This window comes from Cavia porcellus, unplaced genomic scaffold (genome assembly GCF_034190915.1).
Source record: "Cavia porcellus strain 051 isolate PalLab524CR breed Dunkin Hartley unplaced genomic scaffold, mCavPor4.1 scaffold_27, whole genome shotgun sequence".
Classification (NCBI taxonomy): Eukaryota; Metazoa; Chordata; class Mammalia; order Rodentia; family Caviidae; genus Cavia; species Cavia porcellus.
This window is the reverse complement of record NW_026947510.1, coordinates 14785209-14800241: the sequence shown is the minus strand read 5'-3', so window position 1 is coordinate 14800241 and position 15033 is coordinate 14785209. Positions and strand designations below refer to the sequence as shown.

Below are 15033 nucleotides of genomic sequence, written 5' to 3'. Positions count from 1 at the left end.
ATAAGTCGGGGCTGGAGATTTAGCTCAGCGGCATAAGCACCTGCCTTGCAAGCAGGCGGTCGTGAGTTCGATCCCCGGTACCGATAAAAATAAAAAAGACAAAAAAAAAAAAAAAAAAAAAGACAAAAAAAAAAAAAGCACTCAATAAGTGCTAACCTACCCTACCACTATTTTCTGAGAGAGAAGAAAATTGTATATTAAATACTTATTCTCTAATAGGCACAGTGTTGATGTTGTGCTGATGCAGTTTGAAATGTGTTTAGCTTATTAAATAAAAATACCATACCATATATGCATAGAGTAAAATTAGAGAATACAACAAGTGTGTGTGTGTGTGTGTGTGTGTGTGTACAAGCATGAGAGTGAGATAAAGACAGACAGCGAGAGAGCGAGAGTGCACATTGCTGAGGTATGTGTGTGTCCCATGAGTGTGGAAATCCTGCTCTGCACGATGATGTACTGGGAGTTTGGTGACGAGGGACTTGGCTATGGGAGCAGGACTAGTGCCTTTTAAAGGGGGCTGCAGAGTGTGATCCTTCTCCAGGCAGGGAACCTGCCTTCCCGGTGCATCCCAGGCTTCAGAATGGTGAAAACCAAACCCCCTTGTTTATAAGCTGCTGGTTAGTAGCACTTTGTAATAGCAGCCTGAGAGGGTTAAGAAGACACCGTTCAGTAATAACCATTGGCAACATTCTGATAAACAACTTTTTCTGACTTCTGGACGTGTGTCCGCATGTGTGTGTAGGTAGTTAAAGATTTTACACGTGTAATATTTAAAATCTTTTAAGTGTGTACTTTGTTTTAAAATTGGAAAGAAATGCTTTGCATTGCTGTCCTATCGGATGAAGGGAATTCAGGGAGATATAAGGGAATTAAACACGATGGCAGTCCTCCCACCAGAAATTGAGGCCACTTCATGCATCTCTGACGCTGGCTGCTGGTATCTCTGGGAGCTCAGGCAGCAGAGGGAGCAACAGAACCCCCACTTTCAGCCCACACTGAAGAGTGGTGGGAGGGGAGGACAGAAAGGTCAGATCCAGGACTTTGGCAACGGCGAGACCTATTGCAAAAGCCGCTAGAATTCTGTGAAGGCCTTGTGTTTGTCACAGGCCCAGAGGAAAATGAAGCCGGAAGAGAAGCTGATGCTCTCTCTGCTGAGCTTGCTGTGTGCCTCCTCTCACACAGAGGTGGGCTGTGAGGAGGCACACCTTCTCCATTCCCCCACCACCGGGAGTCCCGGGAAGGGGTGCACCTGATTCTCTTTCCCATGAGCCTTTGCCCTTTCTGCTCCCCAATAGGGTGGTGGCAGGTAAAGCTCGGGTGTTCCCAGCCACATTCCTAACATGTGAAGAGGATGCATCAGAAGCTCACACCCTACAGTCAGGCCCAACTGTTCACTGCTTCTCCTTAGTTCCACTTTGATGGCTCCTGGAGTAAGACATGGACCATTCGAGTGGCAGGTGGAGCCGCTGTTTTAATGGCCACTCAGCACTTTCCAAAACAAAGCCCTCTTCACTTTACAGATGAGTGTACTTGTTAAAAGTGTTTATTGTAGAAAGTTTGGAAAACATCAACAGAGAAAAAAAACATACAAGTAGTGACCCTGCCTCCTATAAGGTTTGTGTTTACCAGGCCTGTGTTTCCTCTGCACATTTACTTATATAAAATTAACAAAACACGAGATCACAGCGAACAAATGTCTTTAGAACCCACCCTTTTCACCTACTAGAATAGCAGAAGCATCTTTTCATATTGTCAAATGCTACTTAACGTCACGTTTTCCCTTTCCACTGCATTTTTAAAGCAGTGCTCCCTACAGATGGTCTCTTCTTTGTTTGAGGCCCATTTTTATTGGCTGCAGGTGCAGTAGCAGCAGCTGCAACAGGAACTCAAGTTTCCCATTTTGCGTAATGGAGGCTCTTTTCTCCATCCATCTCCATGAAGCCAGCGAGTTTGTTTTGTGTAATTCCCATTACTTACACTGCAGAGCACTTACCCCGCAGATGCCTACCGTGAACTGGCGCCTTTTGTACGGTGCACGTCTGGAAATGCTGGCGAGGAGTGGGCTCCCATGTCCCCTGCGTGGCGGGTCATTGTCACTGAGGGGAATCTACTACTATGTAGGCATCTTCTACATCTGAGTGCAATCTCAGCCCCTTTACTGAGAGATAGGCCGGTGTTTTTAGTGAGGTTGCTTCTGGGGTAGCTTTGCCACAAGATGTTTTTTGCTGCATGATTCGAAGCAGAAGAACATCTTTTGACAGGTTTGAACCCAGAGTCCACTGAAGAATGAAAAGCATGACCAGAGAAATATGAGAAAAATGTTGATCATGTGATCTGGCTTTCATCTGGCTTGGATTTCTTGTTGTCACTCTTAGGAAAACTCACCCAGCAGTTAATTATTTCCTCCTTGCAGGAGGCTGTAAGTGGGCCTTACTTGCAGGAGCTCAAAACTGAGTTAGGGATGGCAGGGTGAGTACAGGCTTAGCGTCCTCAAGCAGCTGGGTTCAATCCTAGGCACCCTCTTACCCCCAAGAAGCAGAATCAGGTAACTGCAACAGACTAAGCAACTGAGTCAGTTTGTTAGTACAAAACAAAACCCTTAGCTGGTGTGGTGGCACATGCCTGTATTCCCAGCACTCAAGAGGCTGAAATAGGAGGAGTTCCATGAGTTGGAGGTCAGCCTGGACTACATGGTGAGCTCAAAGTCAGCCTGAGCTACACAGGGAGACCCTGTCTTATGCTACAACCACCAAAAAGGATAAAAAAAAAAAGTAACTTTTGTCACTAATCTAAATGACATATGTCCTTGCCATAGCTCTGTTAGTTTTTCAGGACACTTGCTTTTGGGGGCCTCGCTGACTGTGGCTATGTTGGGACTCAGTCCAGGTTGCAGGGGGCGGGGGTGTCTCTCCGAGTCTGCCCAGGCCCTTTGCCTTTTCCTCCTCAGCTGGACTGTTGTTTTCTGCTCTGTGTCCCTTAGACCCAATTCTGGGTGTATTTGAGTTTATAACTTTCATTTCCCTTTTTACTGTAGTTCTTCCTTCCTCATCTCTGGCCTCCTTTGACCTCTTTGGCCTTTCTCTCTGGGACTCAGCTGGTCACCTGGCCACTGCGATGGAGGCACCTCCTGGGCAGTCGATGTTGAAAGACTCTGCTGCCACCCGGCTCTGCAGCTCTGCGGTGCTGGGAGGCTGTGGGCTGCAGGGAGTGCACGTCCATCTCTTCAACCTGGACCTCCTGCGCCACATGTGCTGTCTGAGGCCCACTAAGCGTCAGCTGCCCAGAGGGCCCTGAGACTAGGACATACCTGCACGGGCAAGTCTCGATTGAGAGATGCTACAAGGGTAAAACAGACACTAGGCATGGAGTTCCTAGGAGGGCAAAAAATGTGAACTATCTCATTAATTTCAAAACCATCGATCACCTGCTAAAACAGTATTTTGATCAGTGGGCTTGAATCACATATACCCCTGAAATATCTTCACTTGTTCCTTATTTGTGCCAAGAAATATAAAATCATCCCTCGGCTTATACGCGTGGCCTGTGCTGTCTGTATGATATCAAGAGTGTGGGTCTTTGAACAGTCACTCAGCACAGGCAGTCTTCCAGCCACCAAGGGACCAGAAACTTCCTTTAGAGGCCGTTATGATTTCCTGTTCTTACTTATTTTTGCATCTTAGAAATGGGAATAGTATGACTTAGAAGTAAGGATATATACTTATATATTTTTCTATTCATTTACCCTAAAATTAAATTCTTTTTTTTGGTACTGGGCATTGAACTCACAACTTCATGTTTGCCAGGCAAGTGCTTATGCCACTGAGCTAAATCCTTGACCTAAATCTCCAGCTAAATCCCCAAAATTAATTTAAAAGAATAAGATGATCAGAAGCCACATCTTACCCATGATTAGATTTCAGTCTCTAATAAATTCAGATTTATTTATTTGGGTTTTTGAGGCAGGATTTCTCAATGTAGTTCAGGCTGGTCTTCAACTCACTTTGTAGACCAGGCTGGCCTTGTACTCAAGGAGGTTCTCCTGCTTCTGCATCCTGGTGCTGAAATTACAGACTTGTGCCACCACACTTGGCTGTGATACCTAGATTTTAAAAGTGAGCTTAGCCCTTCCTCTAATTTTGTTTTTTATTTTATTTTAAAGATAATAAAACCCAACAAAACAAAACAGAATAAAGCCAATCAAGACAAAGCAGGGAAATTGGACAGAACTTCAAAACTAGATACTGGGAAAACAACAATATCTACCACAGTATATCTTATCTTCTATAGCTGTCCATTCCATCAGGTATAGCAAAATCAAACCAAAACAAAACAGTATAAAACCAATTCAAACAGAACATTGAACAAGGCAAAGTAATTAATCAGAACAAAGCAAAACAGTGGAAACAATATTGGATTTCAAAGGCAAGATAGAAGGAAATGCCCCATATTTGCTATATTGCATACGGTCATCCTCCCAATAGATGGTCTGCAGCTGGCCCCAGGCCTGTAAAATCAACCAAACAACACAAGCATTTGTACCTTAGTTGCTATCAACTCAGCTGTCCTCCAAACCAGGCGGTTCCTTACTGGTATGTGTGTAGGTGGAGGGGGTAGGTTTGATTTTCAGCCTCACGGGAAGTGATACCTGACCTTTCTCTTTCTGGAACCCACATGACTTACGCAGCTTACCAGAAAGCCTGGCTGGTTGGCTTCTTGGTTGAGTCCTCCCAGTCTTAGCATGGCTGACTCTCAGGAGGTAGTGACTTTTTCTTTGATTTTGTTCTTGAGTATTCCTTAATATTCTGCATGGGGAAGACCATCAGATGCTTACTGTGACTGTGGACTGAGCTCTAGGGGTCCTGTGCTCAGAGTGGTCTGCTCCCTCCTCTCTCCCTTCTCCCTTCCACCAGAGTAGCTCAGATCACCTTCAGAGATGGATCCACAGCCCAGAGATCTGCAAAGAGGCGGGGCCCACCCTCAGTGGTTTTCTCTCCTCCTCTTCCCTTCCCTTCCCCTCTCCTGTCCTCTTTTCTCCTTTCCTCTCCTATCTTCCCCTTTCCTCTCCTTCTCTCCCTCCCTCTCTCTCTCTCTGCATCTGACCTGGAAACTGGGAAAGAGTAAGGTTAAAATGGTGGTGGAGCTGGGGATTTAGCTCAGCGGCATAAGCGCCTGCCCTTGCAAGCAGGCAGTCGTGAGTTCGATCCCCAGTACCGATAAAAAGGAAAAAAAAAAAAGGTTAAAATGGTGGACAGTGAAGACAAAAGCTGTGGGGAGAGAGGCAGTCAGAGCCGCGCACAGTTCCCATTACAGGGAGAACTAAGGGGCAGGGGTCCTGGGTGGGAGACAGATGACGGGTGAGCTTGGCCAGCAGGTGGTGGCGGAGAGAGGTGGTGACACCTCCTGCAAGTGTCAAGTTGCCGGAGTAAAGATATCTGAACTCCTTTTCAGATCCGATTTTCTTTTCCTTGGGGCCCAGCTTCACAAAGATTCTGGCTGGTTTGGGGTTTTTTTGAGACTGGGTTGTGCAGCTCTACTTGGGATCCTACATATGGGAACATAATCACGAGTCTCTTTTGCCAAGTTCTCCTGCAGTACTTACTTCTTTTTGCAGTAGTTCTCTTTCTGGTAACCAATTATCCTTTTGGACAACTGTGAGTGCTGGAGTTCTTCCCTCTTCCCTCTTGAGTTCCTGGCAGAGTCCAGCCCTTGTCTACTACTTCCTCCATTTCTGTTGACTTCATATAGAATCTTAATCAACCAATTGCAACCCAATTGTTTGAAACTACCTAAAAAAAGCACTTCCTTGACCATAGGTAAGTCACATAATTTCATATTACTCTTTACGGTGATTAAATTTTTATTTGCTGTTGTGTACACTAAGAGGAGGATGATCCTTTAATTTGTCACTGAACATAATTGCAATTCTTGCCAAGCAGGTTGGAAATCTCCTTCCCTTTGTAGTGTGAAACTGATGCTAATTAGTCAGTCAGAGCTTTGGTATAAAAAGTACCAGAACTTACTATGAGGAATTAAAAAACAACTTGTCTGTCACCATTTTTGTTTAAACATTTTCCTTGATCTAGTTCTTAGCTGGCTGTAAGCCCTGCTGAGGGAGGGTACTGGTCAGGGTGGCTGTCATGACAGTATACCCTCCAGAGGCGGTTTAAGCCACAGAGCTTTATCTTCTTGTGAGGGTGTCAGCGTGGTTCTGGTGAGGAAGTCTCTCTTTTTTTCTTTTCTTTCTTTTTTTTTTTTTTTTTGCCTTTTTGAGACAGGGTTTCTCTATGCAGTTCGGGCTGGCCTTGAGCTCACTTTGTAGCCGAGGCTGGTCTCCGACTTGCAATGATCCTGTGAGGAAGTCTCTTACTGGCTTGTAAAGAGCAAGCCTCTCCCTGTGTTGGGAAAAGAGGAGACAGCATGGGGGCAAGGCCAGCCCTTTATCAGTTGCTCATATGAACAGGCACAGATCCCACCCTGAGAGCTGTACCCTCGTGCCTCATCTAACCCTGACTTTCTCTCCAGGCCTCACCGCCAAGAATCAGCATGTTGACAATTTGGGCCCCAACCAGTAATTGTGTGCAGGGGACACAGGCTAGCTCGAAGCAGGCAGTCAGGGTGGGGTAAATTACAACTGCAATCACACACTTGTTTTCTCCTGTGAAGGTGCTAAGTATTTAATGCAAGGGTCATCTTGGGAGCTTGGTATTTATAAAACTGGCAGATGACTGAGAAAGCAATCTTGAAATATGTGAAAAGGACAGTCATAACTCTCACCAGATTTATCACCTTTGTCTAAAAACATATCAAGGAGTCCCATTTTATTTAATTTTTTTACTATGGTAATTCAGTGATTAAACAAATACTCAGTTTTTATTGGGGCATTAGGCACTGTGTTCAATGATTTACATGAATTAACTGTTATTAAAATATTTAGTGTGCAAGGTACCAGGGCTGGAAAGCTACCACAGTAAGGCAGAGACCTAGGGACAGATTAAAGAATTTGGGGTGGGAAACTGGTAGGATCTGATTACTGGACAGGGTAGGTTAAGGAGAAAGGGAAGAGTCTGGATGATTTTTTTTTTAGTATGAAAAGATGAAGATATTACTGAGTTCCTTTATAGTGGAGAACAGGAAAATTCAAGGAAATTTGGAGGAAAATATGCTGACTTTGTGAGTGACCTATGATGTTTGTGTCCTCCTATACAAAATTCAACAAAGAAGTGAGATAATTATCTGAAGACAGCAAGTGAAATGAATGTTCTTATTAGGAGGGCGAAAGATGGGTGTTAAACTTTCACTCACTTTGTTTTAGGGTCTCTTCTGGGGAGACAATGTAGTGAAGAATCACAGCCACTGAATTTCCAGCGGTTTCCTTCAGAACTCCTGAACTCTCTGTGGTCATAAAGAGAAAACAGAATTCACATAGAGAGGACCATTAGTTTCATGTTGCTGCTGTAACAACACAGACTTACTGTATAAAAACAGCCCAGACTTATCTTTCAGATGAAAAGACCAGAAGTCTAAGAAGAAGGATGTCAGCAGGAGTGCATTCCTTCAGAATTCTCTAGGAGAGATCTGCTTCCTTGCATTCCCAGCCTCCAGAGGCTGCCTACATTCCTTGTCTTTTGTCCCCTTCCCCTGTCTTGAAGGCCAGGAGTGCAACATCTTTGAATCTCTCTGTGATCTCTGCTTTTGTTGTCACAGCTCCTGCTCTGACTTGACTCTCTTGTCTTCCTTTTACGAGGCCTTTTGTGATGATACTGATCCTGCTTGAGTAAACTGGCTATTCTCTGCATCTCAGTATCCTTACCATACATCTGCAAACTCCTTTTGTGTTATTCAGTTTTCTGTTACTATAATAAAACATCTGAGCCACCAACTTAAAAGCAGGGAGAGTTTAGTTTGGTTTGTGGTTTTGGAGGCTTCAGTTCATGGTTGTTTGGCTTCACTGCTTTTGGGCCTGCAGTAAGGCAGCACGTCATGGTGGGCACGTATGATGGTGGAAGCCTATTTACCTGTGGTGAGGGATCCAAGGAGCAGCTGGGGTCTCAATATCTCTTTACAGGGCATAACCCAAATTACCCAACTCCCTCCAACTAGGCACCTCTTAATGGTGTCATAAGCTGAGGTCCAACACTCTTAGCATGCAGCTTTATGGGAATATCCCAGATCCAAACCTTAACGCCGACATATTAATAGATGATCATAAGGGAGATGTGTTTGGAGGGGCCATTACCTACTACAGAAGGTCAGTCTTGTCCTTTTTCCTGGGGAGCCCAGGGTCGACGTGGTGGATTTGGGTGGGTACTGGGGATCAAACGCACGACCTTGCACTTGCCAGGCTGGCACATGTGCTGCTAAGCTAAATCCTCAGCCTCTTTTCTTCCTTTCTTTTCTCTCTCTGCAAGTTCTTAAAGGTTTGGGTCAGATTTGCAGTTATGAGTTGACCATTTCATCTAGGTAGCTTTTCCCGGCTCTGCAACTTGAATGAGAGGTCCCTCATCTGTTCTTCCTGCTTTTTATAGCACAGCTTTATTTTACAGCATTGGTCACATTGTAGTACAATTCTTTACTTGCTTAAGTGTTGCACTGATTTTATTATAAGCGGAGATCACGTCTTATTCTTCAAAGCATCTTTTTTGGGCCTGACATCTTGCCCCTAATAGTGACACACTAAACGGATGCATGCCTCTGTAACAGCTTCTAAATCTTGACTGTTCTTTGCTGTTTTTGTTTTACATCTGTCATTGCCGTGTGCGGATATTACTGGTCAATACAGTAATTTCCCTAAAGTGCTGCAGGTGTTTGGAGAAATATTTCTCCAAGACTAAGCCTCACATGCAACTATCAAAAGAACATGTGCACTAAAGTGTACCCTTTCCTTTAGTTTACCTGCTGAAGTTGCCTGATGGTTAAACCTGCCTCCGTAGTAAATCTGAGGCCGCTGACACAACATGCACAACTTTATCTGATGCCTGGCAAATGGAAGTCACCCCATAAAGCCTTATAAAATGAGAATGAAACAATGAATTAATAATAAGGGCCCTATACTTTACTGGTTATTATACATCTAACAGCATGTCATTTAGTGAGATATATATAAATCTGCCTCTTATTGAAGTAGTAGAAAATATTTCAGTTTTCTTCTTTGGTATAATAGTCAACTTTTACTGCAATAACAACCCCCAAATCTCTCAGTGGTTTACAATAATTATTTTTTAAAATTTAAAAATTTTTTGTCTTTTGAGACTGGGTCTCAATATGCAATTCAGGTTGGCCTTGAACTCACTTGGTAGCCCAGGCTGGTCTTGAACTTGCAACGATCTTCCTACCTCAGCCTCTGGAGTGCTGGGATTACAGGTATGCTCCACCACTCCCATTTATAATAATTACTTATTACTTCCATGTGAGGGCTGTGGGTTTGGTCTGGCTCTCCTGGGCATGGCCGGCCTTACTGAACTTAGTTGGTCTAGTCTACTGTCTAGAAGGCCTTCTCATTCTTGGACAAAAGTGAAAGCAGCAGCCCGTACCTGAGAGATGCTTTACTCAAGGTCAAGGTGCAAGCTCCAAGGGACGGGAGGACAGGGTGAAGCAGGCAGGTGCACACAAAGCTTCTGCTCAGATAGGGCGTGGCTCACATCCTCTCATGTTCCATTGGCCCCAGGATGTCACGTGGCTGTCCTCAGCAGCATCTCAGAGCTGCTGAGGCAAAGAGAAAAACCAGAATGTATAGTGCAATCCACCAAAAACTCTGTCTGAAGTAATGCTTGTCAAAGTCACTGTTTGGCTTTTGGCAATATTAATTATTCTCTAAAACTTCAAATTCGGAGCTCAACTTAGTCTGAGTAAGAAAGACGATTATAAGGTCTTTCATAGGCTCTACATAAATAGGACACTGGGAGAAAAATAAACAATTAGGGAGTCTCAGTGAAAGAAAAGATCTAACTTTATAAATATATACACATTTTTATGAGGGTGACGATGTCAGCTTTTACAAAATATTCCTGTGGTCTAGACCAGCAGAAGGGGATCTAAATTAAAGCAGACATATTAGCGTACAGTTACCAGAAGGGACAATTTCTTGACCAGTCAAGTGAAAAAGACACAGAAGGGCAAAAGGTCTTTCCAGTGGAACAATTAAATCATTGATTTGCTTGAAGGGAGAAGTCTGGGCCGGATGACAGGTTTCTGCCAATGCTCTGTTTATAGAATTTTGAATTTGGAAATAAAAAAGTCCTGTTAAAGACAGATGGTGTTACAATTCTTCTCACATCAGTAAAATGGCATTAAGAAACCCATGGAGCTGGGTGGGTACAGAAAATAAAAAGTCTAAGAGAAATAAATATGAGAGGAAAATATACTTCTGAGCATTCATTGCTTACTCTTTGAGACCAGCACATCTCAGTGAATTTCATTTTTAATGTATTCACTTACTTAATTCAGACTTTCTTTCAACCAGTGTTTAATTAGTACCTACTATGTGTCACTCATTGTGATAGGCAGCTGGTCTGGTAAGAAATTATGCAATTTATAGTTAAAATATCCAACATTATCAGCTACAAATGTCAGCCATCACTAGCATTCTACTTCTGAATTTTACACTTGCCTTTTAGGAAAGAGAATAAAATACTTAAACTATATTTGATGATCTATAGCTATGAAAGTCCAACACTAAAAACATTACTGCCTTTCAGGAGACCATCTAAATACCTTTTCTGGAGGCATTTTTAATGAGCTCTGAGGTGGTTCTGAAAGACAAGTGATCCTCTCTTACTGCAAATTCTCTTATTTGCTTTTGAGGTGGATTTGTGAACAAGCAATGAGTGTCTGAGGGGCTATTGCAGTTGCTGTACAGTTTTAAAGAAGTTCTCGTCTGCAAAGTCTTAACAGCATATTATTAATGTGCTGATCGGCAGGGCCTGCCTAAAGAGGCTTACAAATCAATAGTTTTCTCAGGAAAAGAGGCATGGTTTTTTTTTTTTTTTTTTTTTTTTTTTTTTGGCAATGACAAATATTTGTTACAGTACTTGCTGTGTGGTATTACTGAGTCTTAATCCGTGTGCTAGCAATGGAATGTTTGTGCTTCTTTGTAAAAACCAATTTATGATAATCCTGGCCCACTCTTACTAGCGCTTACCAGGAGCCAAACACTTGGGAACTGCTGACTCACTTAATCCTGCCTGGCATGGGGAAGGCAGGAGCTGAATGTTTTTTGTCTTGAGAATTGAACTCAGAACCTCACACTTGCTGGCAGGCGCTGCACCACTGGACTCTATGCCCAGCTGTATTTTGTAATTCCAGCTTATCCCCATTCTGAAGATCAGAAAACTGAGCCGAGAGGCTAAAAGTTTGCACGTGGTTCACGAGACTGGTAAATGTCAGGGTTGAGTGTTGAATCTAGTTAGTATAGCTCCATTTTGCTAGCTTTCAAAAATCCAATACTAGGATTTTTATTTAAATTGGTTAATGTTTGGGACATAATATTTACATTCGCTCTGGAGAACTGGCACGTATATAATTTTGAGTATCTCCCATCCTCTCCTCCCCACCTCCTTCCACCAATCCCATTCCTCACCTCCAGAAAGTCTGCTTCGCTGTTTCCTGCCATCTCCCCTTTATTTGACTATATTTTGGACTTCTAATGTAAGAGAGCCATGCGATATTTAATTTTCTGTGGTCTCAAAATCCGTCCATTTTCCTGCAAGTGACATGTATTCATTCTGAGATTTCATCATCATCATCATCATCATCAGCCTGCTGTTTCCTTTAGTTTCATCCTACCTTTCAGCCTGATTTTCTAGTTCTTCTGGTTGGACCGAGTTTGTTATTGCTTGTCTCTACGCAGGTGAAGAACTTTTCGCAGATCCTTGTGGTGCTGAATTGCCGAACACTACAGCGCATACATGCTTAAAATAAAACAAACGAGGGCTGTTAGTAATCAAGAGAGGCCTGATTCGGGCCTGAAGGACCAGGTGTTCTTCAAAGACAAGTGGTATTCAAGCTGCAGGGGTTGGGGGCTGGCGATGGAGAGGACTCCAGGCAGACGGCCTGCTCTCCGGGGCGAGTCCAGGACCAGCGCGGAGCCACCCCACGCGCCGCAGGGCCTCGGGTCCCGGGCTCCCCGCGGGTCTCCGGGCGAGCTCGTGGCGGGTCAGCCTGCTCCTGGCGACCTCCAGGGATGTGTGTGCCGGGAGCCTGAGGAGGAGCGTGGGCGCACGCTGGCGCAGAGTTCCCGCGCCCTCCCGGTATACCAGGGAGTCAGATCGGTAGCTCGGGGAGGCAGGGCCGCGGGGCGCGGGGCCCTCCCCAGTTGCCGCACCCCACCTCGCCCCCGCCCCCGCCGCCCACCTGGCTGCGCCGCGCGCTCCATCCGGGCGGGCACGTAGTCGGACCCCGCGCCGCCCTCGCGGTCCCGCCCCGCCCCGCCCCGGCTCCTCCCCGGTGCCCGGCGTGCTCGTTCACCGCCACTCGGGTCGGCGCGCCGGTGGGTTTGGCCTGCGTGGCGGCGGCGGGGAGCGAGTGTCGTGAGTCACCGCTACCTGGAGCGCCGGCGACGCAGACCGAGTCAGCCGGCTGGACCCAGCCGAGTGCGGAGCGCCCCGCCAGCCAGGCCCGCGGCTCCCCGCGGCTCCCCGCGGCTCCCCTCGCCCGGCCCCGCTCCAGCAGCGCGCGGAGCCTCGCGCCGGACCCGGGCGGAGCGCGGGCCCCGGGGGATGTCACAGCGGCTCCTCGGAGCTCCCAGCCGCGTCGCCGCTGCAGCCACCGCCCGCGGGAGCTGCGACCATGAACCCCCAGTGCGCCCGCTGCGGGAAAGTCGTGTACCCCACGGAGAAAGTCAACTGCCTGGATAAGGTGAGCGGCGCGGGCTGCACCTGCTGCAGGAAGTTTGGGCACCGGAGACGCGAAGGGCAGAGCGGGTTAGTGTGATCGCGAGGTGTCTCCGCCCGGGGGCAGAGGTGTCGCGGACCTGGCGTGGCCACAGTGGCGTTGGAGCAGGGAAGGCTGCGGTCGGGGTGTCGCACCATCAGCACCTCTGCTTTTTTGGGGAGCGGTGACCCAGGGCACCGAGGGACCAGGCTGGGCACGCAGGCGTGCAGCTGGTGAAGCCGCGCCGCTCCCTCATCTGCGCTGTCCCTGACCTTACCCCGCCCCGGGTCCCCGCACTTCACCCCCTTCCCCCCTAGTGCCTCCTGGGACTGCAGCTCGGGAGAAATGCAAATAGTAATTAATATGTCATCAGAAGGCCGCTGCCGCATTGCTAAGAATAATCCCCACCCGAGAGACAGGCTCCACGCAGTGAGCCAGACCCACGGGTGTCTAATCCACCCGGGTGGGGAATTCCAGAGGAAGTGGATTTAGCTGGGGTGCCACCAGCTGTGACCTGTGCTCTTGCTGGGTGTGGATGGAATCGGACATCCCGCTAGAGAGACCTAGGCGTTCTGGGCCAGTGACTGGCAATTAGAACCACCAGAGGCGTCTCCAGGAAGTTGAGGCGACACCAGTGCCTCCCTCCAGCCAGACGTCCTCCCGTACAAAGACTGCGTTCCCACAGTTTAGTGGAAACCGGACAGGGGTGGCAGGCAAGGGGATTTACCTGGTCTATCTGCTGCCGCCGCTGGTTGCCTGACTTCCAGTGCACACACATTTCTGGAGCTCTGCCAAACTCTGCGTTTAAGCACTTTGAACTGGGATCCTTTTCCTTTTGAAGACCCTGTACGGCCCCGTTTCTCTATTAAACCACCTCAGAGTTCCTTCCTGACTGCTCGTGGAAGGGCAATATGGACTGAACCTTAGCAGTTCTTTCTTCCTGAGTCTGTAGTTGTAGTGGGACTAATTGAAATTAAACTCAAATTGAATGGCACCCCGCCTTATTTACTGCCCTGAAAGTGGATAAACATGCACCACAGCCCGAAATCATCTGCTTGTAATATTTTCAAATACTGGGCCTGTGTACACTGAAAAGTCATCTTTTTGTACTCCTCTTGTGCATAACTTGCATCATATTGGATGTTTCACTATTTTCTTTTTCAGTACTGGCATAAAGGATGTTTCCATTGTGAGGTTTGTAAGATGGCTCTCAACATGAACAACTACAAAGGCTATGAAAAGAAGCCCTATTGTAATGCGTAAGTATCACCAGCCTGGCTCACCAGCTGTGGCACAGCGTGGAGCATCCAGGGGTGGCTCTGCCTGTTCTGAAAGACTGACTCCCTGTGCCACCCGGGTGTGCTGGTGGCCAATTACCTGTTTATGCTGTGGACTCTGGGGCCGTGGACTTTGCTGAAGGTCACTGCACTAATGTCTGGCTAATGTGTAGAGTAATTTGCTCGCATCTTCCACCTCATTCATCTTTGAAGTTCACAGCCTGGCAGATTTAGGGACATTTATTAAGAGCTGCAGAACTAACCCACTGAGAATGTGTGGGCTCTGACATGCATGTCAGGTAGATTTCCATTTTCATCGTATGTCAATTTCCATTTTAATCATAGGATGTTACCAGCTTGCAGTGTTATATCTGAACCTAGTTGCTAGGGAAAAGAGTCTGGTGTGCTTGTCTCAGCTGAGACCACACTAGGCATTCTGGGGCTTAAACAAGGGACCAGAGAATTGAGACATCATGTTCCCAGCCTGTTAGTAGTAGGTCTGCTGTAGTAGACTGGGTATTTCCAGTGTCTGGTAGTAGATGGGGATTGAAGAAGTTAGGCTTTGTGGGATAGGCTGTTCTGTGGCATACTTTTAGCCTAAAACAGCAGTTAGCCAACATTTACATAGTGCTTGCTGTGGGTCAGAGCCTGTTCTGAGCACTTTATTCAGACTGACTCAAACAGGTCAAACCTTTACAAGAACCTGTGAATTAAGGGGCATCTCCATTTGACAGGTAAACTGAGGCATTGAGAAACTGCAGGCAGCAGGCTCAGACTACCTTGTCTGCCAGGGCTTCCACATGGCTACCTTGTAGCCTGAGGACTCGGTTTCCCTCCACATCTACGAGTACTCCTTGGCCGTGTACTGCTGTTAGCTGTGTACTCT

General features: G+C 46.5%; 1 protein-coding gene across 2 annotated transcripts in view; it reads left to right on the top strand.

Moving 5' to 3' along the window:
- Nucleotides 1-12343: 12343 nt before the first annotated feature.
- The window catches only part of Nebl (nebulette), a 381690-nt gene continuing 379000 nt past the window's right edge, over nucleotides 12344-15033 (top strand). The window contains exons 1-2 of one of the 2 annotated variants that reach the window (XM_063237909.1): nucleotides 12344-12855; nucleotides 14035-14129. In XM_063237909.1, coding sequence (XP_063093979.1) covers nucleotides 12787-12855; nucleotides 14035-14129 — 164 coding nt within the window. In that variant the 5' untranslated portion in view covers nucleotides 12344-12786. The remainder of the gene's footprint in view (nucleotides 12856-14034; nucleotides 14130-15033) is intronic. The other variant, XM_063237908.1, reaches the window with a different exon arrangement.